At 34.9% G+C, this 20,161-nt stretch overlaps 1 protein-coding gene across 8 annotated transcripts in view; it reads right to left on the reverse strand.

Annotated features, from left to right (window-relative positions):
* ZDHHC21 (zinc finger DHHC-type palmitoyltransferase 21) overlaps positions 1–20,161 on the reverse strand; it is a 48,384-nt gene that overhangs the window by 15,803 nt on the left and 12,420 nt on the right. For all 8 annotated transcript variants that reach the window (XM_068666198.1, XM_068666194.1, XM_068666199.1 and 5 more), the window contains 3 exons: positions 17,565–17,676; positions 15,814–15,952; positions 7,333–7,449 (listed from right to left, as the gene is read on the reverse strand). In XM_068666198.1, the coding sequence (XP_068522299.1) occupies positions 7,333–7,449; positions 15,814–15,952; positions 17,565–17,676 (368 nt within the window). The remainder of the gene's footprint in view (positions 1–7,332; positions 7,450–15,813; positions 15,953–17,564; positions 17,677–20,161) is intronic.

The raw sequence follows: 20,161 nt of genomic DNA on the forward strand, positions 1-20,161 counted from the left end.
AAAAAAATTTTAACAGTTGAAGTGATGTGAAAGATATAAAGAAATACTTTCTTTAAGCGGAAGCAGAACCTGAGCAAAAGAGACAATTGCAAATACCAGGGCTAGTTTTGTACTAACACACAAGGAACCTGACAGTTCCTCCTTTTTAAGTGATCCTGGGTAACAGCTCTTTACCTCTTGCAATAATAAACCTGGAAGAATCTATAGCTGGTAAAAATACTTTTTTTTTCCCCCTAGGTGAATTTATGCCTTTTCCTATTAATGAATGAATAGGTTATTTCTTTACTTTTAGGAAAACAAATACCTGTTGCATATTAAAAATATCAAATGACATAGCATTTGTTTAGAAAAAAAAAAGAAAGAAAGAAAATAACATCTTGAGAAAAGAAGCATGTTTCTGGATAATATTTAATTTAGCTGTTAATTAAATTTTATTACTTGACATGCGAATAACTACAGAACAAAAAAGTAACTGGAAATAAAATGAAGTAAATTTTGCTCCTCAAGATTTGCTCTTATACAAATGCAAGATACTCCTTTCTACACAAACTCAGCATTTGTCATTGCAGTACAATGCCATGAACAGGCATAGGCAGCAGTTACATAAGTCTGCGTACGCTTTGGATGTTTTTTGTGAAAACTTTAAAACTTTTCTGAACTTGAACTGTCTCAAGAAAGCAATAATTTATATATAAATACTATTTTTACTATTTATGACAAACCACCAAATATATAAAATATCTCCCTCTATCTCTGTGGACCCGATGGCCTTTCGAGGTCCCTTCCAACCCCTTCAATTCTGTGATTCTGTGATTGCTTGAGGTGAAAGAGAAATGATTGATTTCTCATGGGAGAGGGAGTGTTCCAGCTAGAAGTAGTCTGAAGTAAGGGGTACCAATCATAAAAAGATGTTCTCAGTAGCAGAACTATATATATATATATATGCATATAATCTTATTTATTTATTTTTAACCTACTGTTTTATGCTATGCTTGCCTTTGCTTCTGAAGTAGCCATTGAAAAATATTGTGCTGCCTACGAATCTAAGAATACTGCCTTATTTCCTATTACAGAAGATAAAATTTATATTTGCAGAACAAGCAATTACAGGGAATAGAGGACTGAAAAAGCGACTGCCAGGCATGGAAGATAAGTAGGCCTTCAATATAAATACATCGTCAGTTTTGGAATTTACACCAGACTGTGCTGTCTTCATAGCTGAAAATGCCACATGGATCTTCAGAAAATTGTAAGTAAGAACACTAATTTTTATAATGAAATTTTAAGAAGAGTATCTTCTAAATTAAGATCTTAGACTTTCTCCCCATTTCAGAGAGTTCTGAATGAAAGAGATCTGAGCCTTCTCTTTCTCCAAAGTATCCAAATACGTTACCCAAGAGAGATCTGGTGTATATGGGGAAGAAGTGCTAAAACTCAGGATGATCATGAGAGTAAAGGCAAATATAGCTTTGGGAAAGCAACTGCAGGAGGATGAAAAGAGGCATGTGCCTGTTCTGCTAAAAGGGTGCTTCACATATGCTAGTTTCTAGGGAGAAAGCACTAATCTCGTATAAAGTGGCAACCTCAGCTGCTCCTCTCTTCATGACAATAATTCATGTCAAAAGTTCCTCTAAGGACAGTTTTTGCCAACCAGCTGCTCTCCTCTCATTATGGGAAGTCACCTCCCCTGCTCTTTGGTTGCCTGGACCTCCAGATGAGATATAAATAGCATACTCATGATACCCCAGCAGAAATACCACAATACAAAAGGTGGTTTACATACTCAGAGAGATTACTGCATATTAGGTAACTCAGTCTGCTAGTCACTTTGCAAGTAGTACAGCATTAAGGACAGCCTTCATGCAAGAGCCAAATATAAGCATACAAGTTAAAATGTTTTTATTTTTGCCTGAGAGAACACTCTTTCCAAGCATCTTAGAATCTGTTGAACACACTTGAAAGAGGATAACAGAAGATTACACACATTTTTTCTTAGTTTAATAACTCTTACATAATGGATCTACTGTTACAACACAGTTATGCAATGACAGTCACAGAAGTTCAGTCAACTGCACAGCAACACTGTACTTTGACAAGCACACAGAGCAGAATAAATCACCTGCACTTCATAATATATGTCCTTATTTTTAGGTACTGCCCTGTTTCAAACATTTGGAACTATATTGGGCATATCCTTTACATTACATGAGTTAGACAACAGTTTTGACTTTAAAAATAAAAATAAAAAAAAAAAAAATCAAAGAAGAGAAAATGCCGGTATTTCTACTTAAAATCTTACAAAAACTCCTGATCTTTCATACAGCTTGTCAAGATCGGATAGCTCAATTTGTTAAATAGCTCATGTTGGCAAAGACCTACTCTGCTCAGAAATATGCCATCTACAAAGGGCATTTCATGCAAATTCATTCCATACATTTAATTTTACCTGTTTCACTGCAGCGGCAAAAAGGTGAACTGATAGCAATTTTATTTCTGTAAACATGAACAATCAGTAGAGGTGCTCTTAAGTCATATACTTATTTTGCTTCATAATTAGGCTACATACCAATCATTTATATTTGAGCAGAACCATCATAATGTGGAAACCATCCATAAATATTGAAGCAAGAAGGTGTTATTTCAGGTACTAGTTTTTCATTACCCATAGTGCTAAGGAAGGAAGAAAATTACAATTTCAAATCCCAAGTTGCTTCTGTGGGACTGACAGTAAACAGAAAACTTTCTATATATGAACAAGATATGGGAAAATTGGAAACTGTGTGTTTTTAAAATTGGCATGTCCAACATTCCTGAAAAAAATTAGCCTTAGCTGCTTGTATTACTTTGTTCAGTGACACAAAACAGAAACTACGGGATTGGTTTCTGGAAAATTAAATGATGGTCCTGCAAGTTTACGTTATGGAGAATGAATAAGTTTTCCTACAAAAAAAGTTCAAAGTTAGATAAATCCTGAGTCTATTTTTCCTTCCAAAAATGCAATTTTGACAAAATTTGAAATACAGGTAAATAACAGATAAAATCCCAAACACTTGAACTCACTAGGTTCATCTAGCAATGTCATATATATCATTCAAAGTAGATCATAGAGCTGCAATGTTGATTGTCCCTATTATTTAAAAACAACTTTTATCCAGAAGCTGTGGAACTAATCTTGGTTTGATATTAAACTGCAAATGCAGGAACCAAGAAAATGTTTATCTGCTTTTCTGTACAAGTATGAAAAACAGAGCTGCTGCTCTGCTGCACCTTTTTCAAAAGGCCCATATTCTCATCAACCTCTCTTGCACACATCTGAGTACCTTCAGCAATTTCTAAAGTGCATGCTTTCAAGAACTGCTGCAGAGCAATTAATGTAACATGAATGCTCTAACTGTGCAAGTCTATGCCTGCAAGTGTTTGAGTTTTCTCTAAATTACCCTCAAATCTGCACTACTAGTCTTTGATGACTGTGCTCCTCTGTTAAATAAATTTTGATATGTACCTTATACTAAATTAAGCCTAATTTCATAATTAATTCATTATTTTAAATAGAGCTCATCACAGCCAAAATTTGCTTAGTTTATACAGGAAGTCTAGATCCTGAACAGCAACTCCACACAGTACACAATGGACACATTACTATCTCTAGGTGATCACAGCTTGTTGCTTCTAGAGGACACAAACTTCTCCACATTGCGCACTCAGAACTGGGGGCAGGTACACCAGTTTTGTTCTGCAGTTCTACACATCAGAGGACTGTCTTCGCAAAGCGCACCTGCTGCCCTCTCATCTGCCTTTTCCAATGACTAGCCAAAACTGTTCGGAAGTGCTTACAGGGGAAGCAGATCTCCACACTACAACACGAACAATCAAAAACTGTACAGACAGATTTTCTGACACAACTTGCAGGCTAAGCACAACCTCATCAGATGCGGTTTTGTTCAAGTCTGACTAGCAGATTTCCTCAAAACGACTGCATTTTTTTATTCCTGCCAATTCCATATTCATCAAAGAATTAACAAGAAGAAAGAAAAGGATCATGCTGCTGGTATGGAAAAAAGGCGGGGATATGAAAAAGGCAGGGTACCTTCAGAAGACAAAGGGTAATTTTGTGGAAGAGTATCTGGACATTTAGCGTAAAATCCATTCTATCAATTGAGAAAATCTTATGAAAATTTGCATCTTCCTCTATGACCGCTCCCCATATGACAGGTTGCTAAACTCTTGGCGACTGATTAAACTGGAATTATCATGTACCTAAATATTGATGTGTACCAGAACTTGAAAAGCATTGCTTCCATCGAGACACTTTCCCACTTAGATGTAGGGGTGGGTGAACACTAGTAAATTTACCAAAGATAACACACCCTAATCAAACCGTAGCTTTTAAGAATTTTGAAGGGACTCTGAAGGCACACAGTAAACTGGCTCAAATACTAACAACATTACAGTAGTAGATGGTGACAGTAACTTGAAGGGGATCAGGATCCTGCTTACTTAAAACCCTATGTTAAAGGTTTCTATTTGACTTTGATGTCTGGAAGAACAAATGCAGAATTTCTGTAGACCAGTGACTGACAAAAAAAAGGGGGAGGGGAGTTGCGACTGCCAAAACAAGAGAAAACCAAACATAACCCAAAACGTACATAGCCACCAATTTCACTTAAGCAGGAAAGATCTGGAAAGCATTAAAAGATTAAGGTTCAAAAACTTGAGTGATGGTTTCAGCAGCATCCTTCTAAGTAACATCATCCATTGCTTCTACTTTCAATTGTGACCATGGTTCCTTTCAGCTGTACGTTTTTTGTTTTCCATTTAAACAAATACCACCAGTATGTATCTTGAGAAACCAGAAGAAAATGCCTTTTGTGTGTGGGCAGGTAGCTTCGGTTTTTTACACATCCATTCCTCTGCAGTGGTCCAGAAGTTAACAACCCTAAAACAACAATAAAGCTGGGGTGCAGAGTGCCTGCAATTTCTCTAGCCACCACAGAAAGGTGTAGCCACAGACACCCACAACTTACAGAAGACAGCAGCAGCTTAACAGGGCAGTTCACTCACATCTGAGGTCACCTATTTCACACCCTCAACCACGTTGAAAGTGGTTGCAGAGGAATTCTTTACAGAGGATCCAAACACAGAAGTACAGATGCTGTGCAATTTGTGTTTGGAGATACACACCTGAGGAGTCTGAGCATGGCACTGAATAACCCCTTCTAGGCAGCTCGCAGCTTACTTTGAGCAGTTGAACACGACTAATAATTGAATAGTATAGGTCGGAAGGTTCTTTTAGATGTCAGTGCAACAGAGTCACATGGTGTGAATGGGGATCCCAATAATGGATTTCTACTTCTCCAAGCAATCCCATACCTAAAAACTCATGCATAAAAAGCAAGCACAATAGTTCCTCTGCTACAGGAAGGGTGTAGTGAGAGGTCCTACTGCAGAGCCCATCCACATCTGAAATTATTTTGTGGTGTATTTGTTTGAAGGAGGTTGACAAAGAGGACAAGACAGTTCAGGTATAGTGCAGCTCTGCAATCCACAGAAATATGATTTAAGCACATGAAAGAAGGTTGGACTTGAAAATACTATTTTTTGCTCATATCCATTCCACAGTAGTAGTCAGCTCACTAGGTGCAATGGGACATACATTACAGTATAGTTGAGAACTGACATAGAAAAAGACTTTTCAGCACTTTACACAGCCTGAAATGTTGGCGGCAGCCTAACAGTGTTAGGAAGTGTCCCAAGTTTCAGGCATGTGTGACAATCAGTTTCACTCGGAGTTACTGTTTCATGTATACTCATAGTATCTGGATAGATGCTGATGGCCATAGCCAGAATTTAGTCCACACAGAACAGAACTGGAGGTTTCTGTTTTATTCATTTTCTCCTGCATCATTTCTGTGTTTTAGCATAGTGCTAAACACATGGCTTTTTTTCTTTCTCCTACATCCATTTAACAGATACTCAAAAGACATCCACATTTCAGCATTTGAACATTAATCCTCCTTGATTTTCTGCCTCTCCCACTAGAGGGAGAAGAAGCAGGATCCAGACATCCGCACCACTTCAACTAGATACCTAGCAAGGCATAGTATGGGATTGGAAAAACTAATGTACAGGGACACAAAGGTTGTGTGCCAGCATATAAGCAGGGAGGTGACAACCTGTCAGCTAGACCCTGCAACAGAAATCAGACACAATAACGGGGCACAAAGGTAAACAGACCTGGGATTGAGAGGAAGTGCAGGAAGTAGTCTGTTAGAGCAGCTAGAAGATGTCAAAAATACAGTAGAGCTACAGGCACACAAAAATCAGGAAGCAACAAAAACAATAAATATGTTTTTATCTAACAGAAGTAAAAACTATGCAGCTTTTTTTTTTTTTTTTTGGTCCTTTATTCCATACAAAGGAATTACATAATACACTTAGGCATTTTTCCATCATAAACCTAAAAGGTTAATACTGTGTAAAACATGACCAAAATGAAATCTCAGGTAAATCTCAGCCAGTTGTAGTCACAAAGATGCCGTTATCTTATACTTCACTATTTCTAAAAAAAAGTTTTGCAGGCTAGATCATACACTCTTTCAGATATGTCCACGTCTGACTAATGTGCTCTCCTTGTTGAACACTGGAGTATTTTAAATAATTCTTTGGATTCTCGATATAATTCTAAACGATTCACTAGTGGTGATTCATTTTTAATGTACAGAAAGGGATGTTACAGCAATAAAAGCTTCCTTTTATATTTATTAAATTATCAAATTCATCTAACTGAAAAATGTTTCCAGAGTTTTTTTCTGTACCTTTAAATACAGAATATGCATTTGGACTGTAACAATTTACAGTCAGAATACATAATCCCATTCCACAACTTAGTAATTGAAAAGATATGAAAGGAAACTTATTTATTAAAATACTTAACAAAAAGTCTGTGTTCTCAGAATCTATGATTTATCAGCAGGCCTCACTGCCACAAAGCCAGAGACCACCGCATATAAGATTTTAAAATAAAAACAAGAATCAAAACTCAGGAAATACATACCTTGTACACTTTATCAATCCAGGACAATGTAAGGTTAATTTTATTAATACTAATCAGGAAATTCCCTTGATTGGTGAGTTACTACACACTTGTTTCCTAGAAGGCTTCTTAAGATTTCCTTCAAGAAGAAATCTTGACAAAGCACATACCAACTAGGTGCTTCATAGTAGAAATGCTTCTCTATTGTCCATTAAATACAATCTTCTTTTTTACTTTTAATATGTTTATTGAAAATAAAACTAATATATGCCTCTAAAATTAAGGGATTAGATACTTACAGTGAAAATACCCATTAGTTGAGTGTAAAAGAGTCCACTTATTCCACCTAACATTATTAGGCCCATGAAGGCAGATATTCTTAGAAGAGCAAGTTCATGTCTAAATACAAAAACATCCTAGAACGAGAGAGAAAGAAGAGAGACTTTAGCATTTAAAAATTTATTAGAGTCTTTGAACTGAGTGTTAATACTATATAAGAGCTGCACCCGAAGAGTTACAGCTAGAGACAAACATTGGATTTTGAGGTATGTGGCAAATTACTGATATATTTATGTGCTAAAATTATAAAACAATCATTTATTTATACATGTAAACATGTTTTTTTGTTTGTTTTTTTTTTGTTCTTTTTTTTGTGTGTGTGTCATACTGCTAAGAATACCTCATTCAGGTATTTAAGGTTTGGGAATACATTAAGCTCAGACATGTTATTCCTTATTTTATCACCTCAAACGGTGTCAGATTGCTACACACAAGCTCCAAAATATAAGAAAGCCATTCTGTTAAACTGTCTAATTTGTAAGGCTTCTATATCTCGGCTCCTAGACACAAGTTTATTTTTAATACCATCTCTTTTATAATAAAAATAATTACATTTCTAGCTTAAAGACAGTACCTATAAAATCCAATGTCTGTATTCAGTTGGTCTAACTGTAATACTGCCTATTATCCAACAAACCTATCTTCATCTATTAAATCTTATTTTCAAGTGGCTGCTTATGACTTTGGATATGGGTGTACAACCAGGTTGCTTCAGGGTAGAAGAGGTTATGAATTTACTGTATCACATGCACCATATTTTTAACACAGGAAAACATTTGCACATGGCAATTACTGTAGATGTACTTACTGCAAGTTCACACCCCATCTTACCCTTTGATAATGAGTTAACACATCCATTCTCTTATTTGTAAGTTATGATTATGTTCTCAGGGCTGTCTTTTGAATGTACACATCTGTTCATCCACTTAAAAAAGCGAGATCACAGCAGGAAACTATTAAAACCTTTTAAGTAAACTTTAAATTACAACCAGAATATAAAAATGAACTGAATGAAAAAAAAAATCCTACTGCTTTTGAACTTTCCTTCTTTATGTTCAGCCACTAGGACCTAAGAAGAGGAACTCTTATAATAAGAATATGGGGTTTTAATTAAACAGGGAACAGTTAAAGCAAATTATATTTTTTAAAAAATTGATTTTATGTTTAAGTTATTTCCCTGAATGTTCAAAATACAAATCATGGAAAACGTTTATACTGGCTATTAAAGTCAACAATTACTGGAAAAGAAGATATCAGCAACTATCAGCTAAAAACAAAAACAAAATGCAAAACCCACTCATTTTTTCTGAACTGTTATGGCAGCTCTTATTAGGAATGTCCTTTCTTACAGATGTACAGAACACACTCATCATTTCCTTTTTTTTCTTTTCATTCTGTCAAGTTAATTCAAAGTTAAATAATCTTAAAACCAGACATGCTGATTTTTTTTTTCTTTTTTAACCATCTCTCCAAACATTTAAAGAAAAACAAGGTCAGACACCACATTCTACTAGGTATAAAACATTTTCTCCTCATAGGTATGTTGCTTTGTTGTATCTGAAATGTTTCAATGTATTCACATTCATCTTGACAGAAAACACTAAAATGTGACTGCCAACAGTGCAGTCACATTCTGGATCTAATATCATACTTCCCCATTAGCACAAAAATATTTGTAACAACACATCTCTTAGCATCCCAAGACTCCAAAGGACTCCCTTCTCTTCAGCATGGTCTTCAGTAGGAAAAAAAGACATCACACAATACTGAAGAAAATCTTACTGTAAAAAACACAGTTAGCATTTTCCCTTTGACCTTTCTAACCCAACACACAGAAAAGGAAAAACTTTTGATACTGAAGCACTAGGAATACTACTGTCTTTCCTTCCTTCCTTTCTAAAAGAAAAATTCATCTACAGCAGAAGAAGGGGGGTTGCTGAAAATCTAAAGAGAAGAGGTGACACTGCCAACGTTTTTTTCCCCCAGCCATTACATGTCCCTAGTGGAACCAATGTCTCTGAGGCAACGATGACCTGGAAATCAATACTGAGTCCTAGTCTAGCATTCTGTACAGACGACAGTATTTTCCTACAGACACACAGAGTCTTCTTGTAATTGGACCTTAGTAACAGCTATTTTCACAATTCTACCTTGAAACTGAATTCCATGAAAGTAGGTAAGAGAACAGTTAAAAGAAATTAATTTAAACCACAGCAACGACACTAATTGTATATTTAGGATGATGATGCTTTATATAAACATTCACCCCGATTTATTTTCATTGTTCTTTCTCAGGACTGTCAAAAACATCATCCGCTGCTAAGAAAACCAGTCAGAACTATCCTACATCAACCCTCAAGACTACTCAATAATTAACTAATCCCTCTTTCAGTGTATTTTCGAGATGTCCTGTTGTTCAAACACCATTAAGATTCACCCATGTCAGTGTAATGTGAGTACTGAGACATCCTGCCCCCTTGACTCTCCAAAAATCAGGTTATTTCTGCTCTGAGAAAGAACTACACAGACTGAGCAACCAAGTATAATCACACAGAAACTCTCTCGCGGCAAAATAGAATTTTGTTCCACAGCAGCTTTCTTCCATACCGGGCCAGGCTGACGTCAGTGACAAGGCCGCTGATGTAACACGCGCAGGTTTAGCAATAAAAGCAGCACTTCAGGTGGCCCCCTTCTCTCCCTTTTGCATACACCACAGTCTAATGGCTCTGTCTAATCTTCAGTGAAATAGGTTGTTGCCACCGTTTTTCAACTTCCTAGGCAGCTCTGTCCCCCTCTCTTTGTCGCCTGTTACATCAGGTTTTTAGCTCCCACTAGCCATACAGAAATTAGTATACAGTATTAGCTCTTCTACCCATACAGAAAAACTGCAAGGATCCTCAGCTTCTTATTAAAACACATGCATAAAAATGCCTGCAATAGAAACTATGCACAGAATAGTAAAGCGTAGGATTACACTGAGGGCTGTATTACAAACCATGGAATCGAGCATCTGTATGTTAATAGCATAATACCAAAACATTCTACAGAAAACACAAAGTCCATGGGAGAGTGCAAAACAACCTCAGCCCCATGACATAACATACACTGTACATTCATTCAGCAGCAGTCATGGATGATCCCTATGACAAATGCTAATGCTGACTGTAAAGACTGTTACTTTATGTTTATGTCACCATACAACAGAGAGGTCAAAAACAATGAGTGTCAGCTCAAGATCATAACAAATGATAAGATCATTGCTTCAAAATTCAACTTTCTTTTTACCCTGCTTAAAAAAAAAAAACAAAAAAAAAAAAAACACATGAAAACATTTCAGATGTCCCTGCCATTTATGGTGTTGGGTTATTTTCAAGGGTTTACGGTATTCTTTGAATCCAGGAGTATGGTATCTGCTCCAGAAGAAAAAGTGAAAACAACAAAAAACCCTCATAACTTTCCATTTACAAAGTGATATTCATTTATTCCATCTTGCTTCTTTAGTGAAATATGATATACGTATAATAATTTCTAACAAATAGAGTAAGATATTTCATGTTTCTCTTAGAAAAGGGGTACATAAGAAGCCTCATGTAATACATGATAATAACCTATTTATCTATTCTCTGGTACAAACACCTGGGATGTCTGTCTCTGTCTGGTTATAAAGTCAGTCAACTTAGCTACCATAATAACAGTACAGGATACAGAACAAAGCCAGGCTGTCAGGTTTAAAAAAGCAAAAAACATGCAAACAATAGGTTTTGCAGTAACAAAAAGGAAGAAGAGATGCAAGGGAGAAAATTCACTCGCATCAAAATTAAAATAATGAATTAATAGATCTTCGTTCTAATAAACCTTTTTGTAGATACCTTTATTATGAATACACTTCTGAAAAAAAAAAAAAAAAAGCTAAAGAGGAACTAATGTGCTGTCTTATCTCACATAGATGTTTTAATTATTATTTTATTCTGTTCTAGTAGTAATGGTACTCCTCCTGCTGGACAAACAGAAGCAATAACCACAAGCCATCTTTCTGACAGTGCATCAATTAAAAGAGCCAAGAACAGTATATAAAACCTAAAGATGAAATACTTTCTCTCTATTGAAATGGTTTCCTGCATTAGCTTTAAAGCTAACAACTTTATCTTACATATTTATTTATTTTTTAATTATTTTTTTTACTTAAGCTTTAAAATTCAAATAAAACTTTTCATTTGCAATGAAATGCTAACAAGCATACAGTGATATTTTTGTAATGAATTAATCAGTCCTGCAATAAAATTATTACTTCACAACAGCATTAAAAGCAGTTTTAATTCTATAGCTTCTGTATTGTGTACTATTTTATATTAAAAGAATGAAAATTGAGAGATAAAGGCACACAGCCAAAAAAATCACAAGCGTTTTTAATGAGCAGGAAGTAAGCTAATTCCAGATGGCTGTGTAGAAAAAAAACATATCATTTTTTGAATCTGTGCTAAACACTAGCCCCTGTCAATTCAGAAAATACCCGCTTTTTATTAAAGCAAAAGTTTCTCCAATGAAAAGCACTTCTGTGAAAGGTAGAATGTACCTTTCTATAGTCTCTGGAATTCTGTGGTACTTCAAGCTTAATTAGTATTTGAAGATTGAAAGAACTTTGCAGGATGCTTGCCTAAAAGCCTAACCAATAGAAACCAAATTGTCTCACTGTTCATTTGATATCAAAAGAGACACTTTTGACAAATGATTCTGTGCCCTAAGCTATATGAGAAGAAATTCTTAGCTAAACTTGAAAAAAAAAATCAGCATAATGGGGCTCTGATGTCACCTTCCAGGCAGAAGTTATTAACTACACTTCAAATTATTTTTAATTTTTCAAACTTCAGTGTGTGTCCCCAGTCCTGCAGCTTAAAAACTGAGAAAGCCAAACACTATTAACAAAGGTCTGAAAAGATCAGACCTGCTTTGTCTACTAATCTTTCTGTATGTTTGTATGTCATATACTGTAACACAGATCCGGTTTTCCAAAAGCCACTGTCATATGAAGTGTCCATAAATGAAAACTGATCAATAAAAAGCCAACACAAGTAAAACAAAACAGTACTTCCCTCCCCTCCCCCCCCGTGAATCTGTAAATTTAGGTAGACGAATGTTAGAACCAGATCCATTATTCAGGTAACTCCAGTAAGCTCAGTTAAAATAATTACCCCGAAGCACTCACTTTCCTAATCTCTACTTCTCCTAAAGGGTAGATACTAAAAAACAATCGTAGGTCTGTCTCCTAAAGACTTGAAATTAAACCCGTTTTAAGCTACCAAGAACAAACTTTAATATATATTCATTGGCAAAACCATTTATTATTACCATAAAGAGTTTGCATACTGACTGAAGTATGATTTTCCATTTCTTTTCCTACATACACTAGTCTCCAAGCAAAAAAAATTGGTTCCCTCACACTGTATTTTTAAATAACAATGCTAACAGACACAACTTGTATTGATTATCTAAAGATGGTGTAAATACTTAAAGCAAGTTATACCACTCACAGGACTCAATAAAAATGAAATATTCTACCATGAAATCACTCTATTAAAAGAGCACTGCCTATGCCATACAAAATCCTTATCTTTGAAAAATTACACACTTTCTTTAAGCATTAGAATGCCCTATCCAGTATTTACAAAGTCATTAAGTGTTCTTTGCACTTGAAACTTGCAATCTCTGTACATGGGAAGACAGTAGTTTATGATGATCCTATCCAGAACTGTACTAGGGTAACAAATTTACTAGTTAACAAATAACTAATAAACAAACAGCAAAGTATTTTGCAAAGCTACTGAAACTAAAAGCAAAGGTATTTACGTTTCGTCACCTCTCAAAAATGTTAAGATTCCAAAAACCCAACAAATATTGCCACGAAATTTTGAACCAGTAATATAGAAAGATTGCAATTTCACATCCCTGTTAACTTCCTTTTAGCTAAAATAAATCAAATTGGCTTCCTTAAATCTCTCAATGCATGTATAACAACATAAACATAAAAAGCCCATTTCCAGACAACAAATTGGAAATGAAGTGAGAAATTCTTCATTTTAACACACAAATGTATACTTTTTTTGTCTGTGGTAGAATTAATTTTCTTCATGACAGCTCATGTGGTGCTATGTTTTGGATTTGTGTTAATACAAATCAGTGTTGATAACCGATGTTTTATCCGTTGCTGAGCAGTGCTTAGAGTCAAGGCCTTTTCTGTGCCTCATGCTGCCCTGCCAGCAAACAGGCTGGACATTCACAAGAAGATGAGAGGGGAGACAGCCAGAACAGCTGACACCAACTGACCAAAGGGATAATCCATACCAATATCGTGTTGTGTTTAGCAATAAAAGCTGAGGAAAATATGGAAGAGGAATGGATGCTTGGAGCAATGACATTTGTCCTCCCAAGTTAGCCTTACATGTGCTAGAGCCCCGTTCTCCTGGAAAAGAATAAACATCTGTCTGCTGATAGGAAGTAGCGAATGAATTCTTTATTTTGCTTTGCAGCTTCTGCTTTACCTTTTAAACTGTCTTAATTTCAATCCATGAGTTTTTACACTTTTACCTTCTGATGCTCTTCCACTTTGCACTGGGCAGAAGTGAGCAAGCAGCTGTGTAGGGCTTAGCTGCCTACTGAATTAACCCACAACAAGAACTTTGCCTTGGTTGATTAGGAAATGTTTGTATCTATGGAAAGATGATCCAAGAAGCCAGCAAATTCTTCTGTTTCCCATGTTTCTAGAGCCCTTTAAACCATATAAATGGAAAATTCATATAGATGAAAAATTAAAATAAAATAAAATAAAATAAAATAAAATAAAATAAAATAAAATAAAATAAAATAAAATAAAATAAAATAAAATAAAATAGGAAATGGAAATAGGAAAAAAATAAAATAGGAAATTAAAATTGGAAATTCCATCAGAATGAAGATGTTCTCTTTTCAGAGAAAAAAAAATCTATTTTGTTAAATTCATTGCAATACAAAGTTGATATCTATGAATATCAGATTAGCACTTTTTTTAGTTCTAAATGATCCAAGAAGCAAATTCTTCTTGCATTTTTCAGCTCTACTTCAATATACCATATTCACATATGCTTCTTTGGGAACATCACATCTACTGCAGACTGACAAGGGAACAAATAGGAGGCTTGGATGGCTATGTCCCATTCCCTTACAGAAGTAGAAATTTTCAGGACTTTTAGCACTCTTATTTTACATCATTTGGGATACAAAATAAGATAAGAAATTTAAGTTGTTCAACAAAATGGAATACAGTACCTGCCTTACTAACATCCCGGAACTAGCCTCCAGCACACTTGAAAATGGGTGTGATGTCACCAACAGAAAGAGTACTGGGGTGTCACCTCAACAAGGGATGATAAAAACAAACAAAAAAAGGAATACTCCAGTATTTTAAAAAAATCTCAATAACATTTAGCGTACATTACAAATTTCTGGAATGGTTGTGGTCTTTTCATACCTGGAAAGTTACAGTTACCTAATTTTGAATGTTTTAAAATTGTATTTTCTGTTTTCCTATTTAGTGTGATTGTATTTGCACAGTCTGGGACAAATATAAAGTTCATTTCAGACTCCAGGAAGAAGTTTTTGTTTCTTTATGAGCAAGATCTCCTAATGTTTTTTTTCACCCCCAAAACAAAGAGTATCAGCTTTGCTATTCTAGCACTTTCAATGACTCAGCAGCTTCCAAGGCAACTTCTTGAATATTCTGAATCTTACAGAATACAAATAACAGTAATAAATAAACACCAGATACAGAGACTTTACAACTTTAGTTCCGCAACTGAAGAACATGAAGAACACCTTTTTACCCTATTCTAATGCATAAATTCACCTCCGCATTTTGCTGAAGACGAGACCTTGAAATACCATACTGGCATACAGTCCAAATAAAATAAAATGAACTTAATTATTCCTTGACCCACATGACCTTTTCAAAAGAATACAAAATATTGCTTTAAAATAAATGTGCATTTTTATCCTTCCAGAACAGTCTCATGTTCTCATCTTTTTCTGGCAATTTTATCATTTTCAAGTAGGGACCTGGGACAGAAAAAACACACTCTGCATAAATTTACTTTGGAGAAAGACAAAAGAAAATATAATAAAACTAAAGCAGTTAGCTTGCTTCTTCCCACTATTCACTAATCACTTCTAAATGAATTTAGCTGGTTTTGTCCTCCTTTCCCTAATGTATTTTTAACATTTAGAAATTATACTCCATTTTAAAATATTTTGTTACTTAGCATAAATCAATTTCTTCATTTAATATACGTGTGTATGAACTCTCTTTCCTCTTGACAAGTGGACAAGCAGAAATGTTTAGTAACTAGATACCACAGTAAATTATATTGCAGTATTAGCTATTACTTCATTTCACATAGAAAACAGATTCTTACCCCGTAATCTTTTTTCAGAGGCAAAAAGTAGTAGTAATGGCAGAAGTCAAGTATCAGCGTATATGAACTAAGAATTTGAGTGTAGAAGCACAGCTGTAAAAACAGCCAATGATTGTCTTCACCAACACAATTATTAATCCTGCAAAGAAACAAAGTAAATATAGACTAAAATATAAAGGTTGTTAACACTGCAGTTATGATATGAACAGAGTACAACTATTTCTATGTAAGAGAATGTGTGACTATGTATGGGCCAAGTACTGACTAACCACTCCCTTCTCAATCAAAGCGGTGGTCTTTGTGTTGGAGATGGCAGTTATTGTAAAGAAGGGTATGCCTACACAATCGCTTAAGGCCTAAGTTGTATTACTGAAAATACTGCTTAGAACAGGAGACATATTTCTCCTTACCTTCCTACAGCAGAGATATCTCTACATAATAATACTCAAGTTAAAACTTGACTCTTAAATGTCTGCAAAATCTCACATTAATATCATCAGTCATTAACATCATCATAATATACTCAATAATGACATTTCCAGTCATTACATTTCATTTGTTGTGAGCTATATAGCCCAAGAACTGGAAATGTAAATGAATGTGATCACAGGGTACTCCAAGGATAAATAAACTTGACTTAGGAAGGAATGCAAGACACTGGAGACAGAAAACAAGCATCTCTATTCAGAAAGTCTTTCTGCAGTCCTTTCAACATAAAGGAGTAAAGTAATCACAAGCAATCTTGAAAAACTAACTTGAAAATCCAAAAAGTAGGTCTAGTCTGCTTCACAGAAGTTACACTGATACATGAAATTTGTTCAGAGATACAATTTCATGCAAGTGTGGTAGCTCTAGCACAAGCACTGGCACAGACATCAGTACCACACTAAGCAATAATGACAAAAGCATTATACCGGCACTATTTTCTGAACTGGCAATAGACAAAAAAGGTAGCTTGAAAAATGGCTAAATCAGCAAAGGAGGATCCTGACCTTAATCCTATCCTCTGGAGTTCATCATTGCTGCCTTGCTGGAAATCATACCACAGAACCACTGAGAGAAATGTTAATTTTAATTTTAAACAATAAGCAATCAGAGTTAAACAGAGAATCATAGCCAGATTAGTTATTTTGACTGAAACTAGTTAAGGAACACTACAAGAAGAAATTTCACTTTCACACAGAAGTGAAGTCATGACAAATGGCCTTTGGTATACAGCAATAACATTTTCTATCCAGCACAGCCATGCACTAAACTAAAAACCAAAAACTGTCTAAAAATGATGAATTATTCTCATTACTACAAACAGTATCCCCTCATTTGTTGAAATTGTAATCTTTTATTTCAATCCAATAAATATAGTTTTATTTCCTACAGAAAATATTTTTCCAACACCAAAAACTAAATTGTAACAAATAAATTCATATGCAATGTACAAATTAATTATATTAATATCAGCTTTAAGGACTAAAAATTGCAATTCTTTAAACAAAATATGTGAACTTTACAAGACTGTATAGTACATAACAATTAGTTAATGATTGTATGCTACACTGCAACAGCCCTTTTTGTCAGTTCTTGTAGGCATGAGAAAGTCTCAAAGCTGTTCTTACCTTGCTCTAAATGCATAAATAAAACAGCATTATTGAGAAAGAAAGCAAACAAATAAGCAGTAGTCAAGACCATGAACTTTGAAATGATATACTAAACCACGGGTAGATTGCTAGGATAAATAAACGCCCTAGTCTTACCATGGACAATGGTGATCCATCCTCCTCACGCAATGTCCACAACGACTACAATGGTGTGAACGCTTTGGTCTCATCATATTGCATTTGTTACATAATTCCCAAAATTCTCGTTCTGTGGCAAAATATAAAGATAGCTTAGAAAGACTGAAACTCAGTCCAGCATTCTTATGTCAAACCTTATGTCAAACATGTATCTAAGTGATTCAAAGAGAAACAGTTTTTTTTTAGTATGACATGAGCAGGATGAGCAGCATACAAGAAATATTTTTTCCCCCACACTATTACCTTAATTAAAGTGAAATGTTACTGTAGCAATTTTACAGTTCTGTGCCAATTTCCTTCTCCAAAATCTTTCTCCTCCTATATGTTTCTTATGATTAATTATTATAGCACAAAAGCTGTCACGCAAACAAGGAAAAGCATTACTCTATTTTCTTACACATCTATTCTGAAAAAAAAAAACAAACCCACCTGCTAAATAGAAACATCACACACTCTCCCTAGCATTCCAAAATCTTGAAGAAAGACTTGTATTTGTCAAATATAGGCAACTAAAATAAAATACACAACAAAGGCTTCTGAAGCACCTTCTACCCCAAAGCATTTTAAGATATACATCTCAACATGGAATTTTATACAAAAGACAACTAAAAAACAGATAAAAGATAGGATTTTATTTAAAAATACACACTAGTTTTCAATGCCCAACATGAGATTCTTAAAGCTCACTTGACTAGCTGAAATTAACAGGAGCTACTATTTCTTAGCTTAGTTTTTATTTATCTCAAATTGGGTCACTGAAATTAGAGGAAGCCTTTGAAAATAAGAATTCTAGTGATATAGTCCAAAAGTTTGTATTCATATGAGAAACAAAAGACACCAACACTGTAATAATTGGGCTGTAAGATTAAGAGTTGTAAATATTTTGACTGGCTGTTTCTACCTAACTAGAATCTTTTTTGATGCAGAGAAATTTCTTAAATCCCAGGAAAAAAAAAAAAAAAGCTTAGTTTTTACAGTAGAGCATTCTGAAATTTTGTATGATAATACATTCTCACAATGTAAAGAAAATAAATTTAGCATTTTCTGAGCCACCTGCTGGCAGCTCTAATCTTGTCTCTCTTGCTGACAAATAACATTTGGACACTGGAAGTACAGAAGCCCAATATCTGAGATCATTAAACTAGTAATAATGCCATATGGAAATTGTTTTACAATCTGTTCCCATAAATCCAGTGTCACAAAGGTGTCACTCCCTAATAGGGTAGCTAACAGCAGAGTTCAGAAACACCTCAACCTCATTTTTGAATGCAATTTATGCCATACAAAAATACATCTTGTTGTCAATCCACAGAATACCAGGGAACCTAATTGCTACTTTAGAAAGGACAAACTCCTGATATGCATTAAATATGATTTGACACACATCAAATCATAATAACATTATCACAGTCAAGCCTACGTGTCCCACCTTCAGAAGTACCTACAAAGTATCGTTTCTGTATATGGCTGAAACATGAGGATAAAAGGATGGAGAACATTCGAACATACTCTAAAAGATAAAGAAACACTTCTGCACAAAGAGAACTTGTTTGTAACGGTCCTGGTATTTTGCGGGGAAATGGATAAACATGTTCAGTCATAAATGTAAATGTCTGTAACTGTATTAAGCACCCTCATTCTCCACTTCACACTGCAGATTCCACATTGCTATTCCTGCAACAAGAGGTCTGACTCTTGTCTGACTCCAGTCTAAGCAATCTTTCCTTTTACTTGGTCAAAGGCTTAGTTACCAGGAACATAAAGAACACTGCTAGCAGATTTTCCATGATCACTGTTTCACACCATTATTCCAGAGAAGATTCCTACTATCCTTCCTACTACCTCCTGTGTAGTTTGTGTGTATCATAACATTAGTTCTGGGACTAAACAGATCATGTTTCCAAAAAGATCACCACAGATTCTCACTACCATGAGGAAGGTAAGTGTTACTCCTAGAGTGTACCAGGTTGCAAGACAAGATTGAAATACTCAGCCATCACTGTATTTGATACACTTTCTACATTCATAAAGTATTTTCTGTTCATGTGGCAAAGTTCATGTTCTTTAACAGTCCTACTCCATTATAAACTGCTACGTAAAAGCATTATGCATTATACAAGCACCTTAACAGCATCAAACGCTTCATTAAAATATTGGTTTTCTCCATGGCAGGTTTACAAAGGTTTCAAATTCTCTCCCATTTCTGGTACATCAGACATCATACAGCAATTGTGGAATACATTCACAAGTACAGAAGAATTGTCACAGTCACTACTGGATATCAATGTAATGTAACCAGTGTGACAGTCCATACAAACATAATTCACTGCAACAAAATTTTAAAAAAAAAAAAAAGTAAAATCCAGCATACTTGTACCTTCTACAACCTTCAGCATCTCATAAATTCACTTAGAGAAAAAAACAGTAGAGTAAAAATGACTGAGCATCTCAAAAAAATCATACTAAATATTAACATTAGAAGTATATGCAGTAAGTCTGAAAGCACAGAATGCAAAGTTCTCCCCATCAAAAGATTTCCTATCATAAGTTCCTGC

Source organism: Anas acuta, chromosome Z, assembly GCF_963932015.1.
Source record: "Anas acuta chromosome Z, bAnaAcu1.1, whole genome shotgun sequence".
Taxonomy (NCBI): Eukaryota; Metazoa; Chordata; class Aves; order Anseriformes; family Anatidae; genus Anas; species Anas acuta.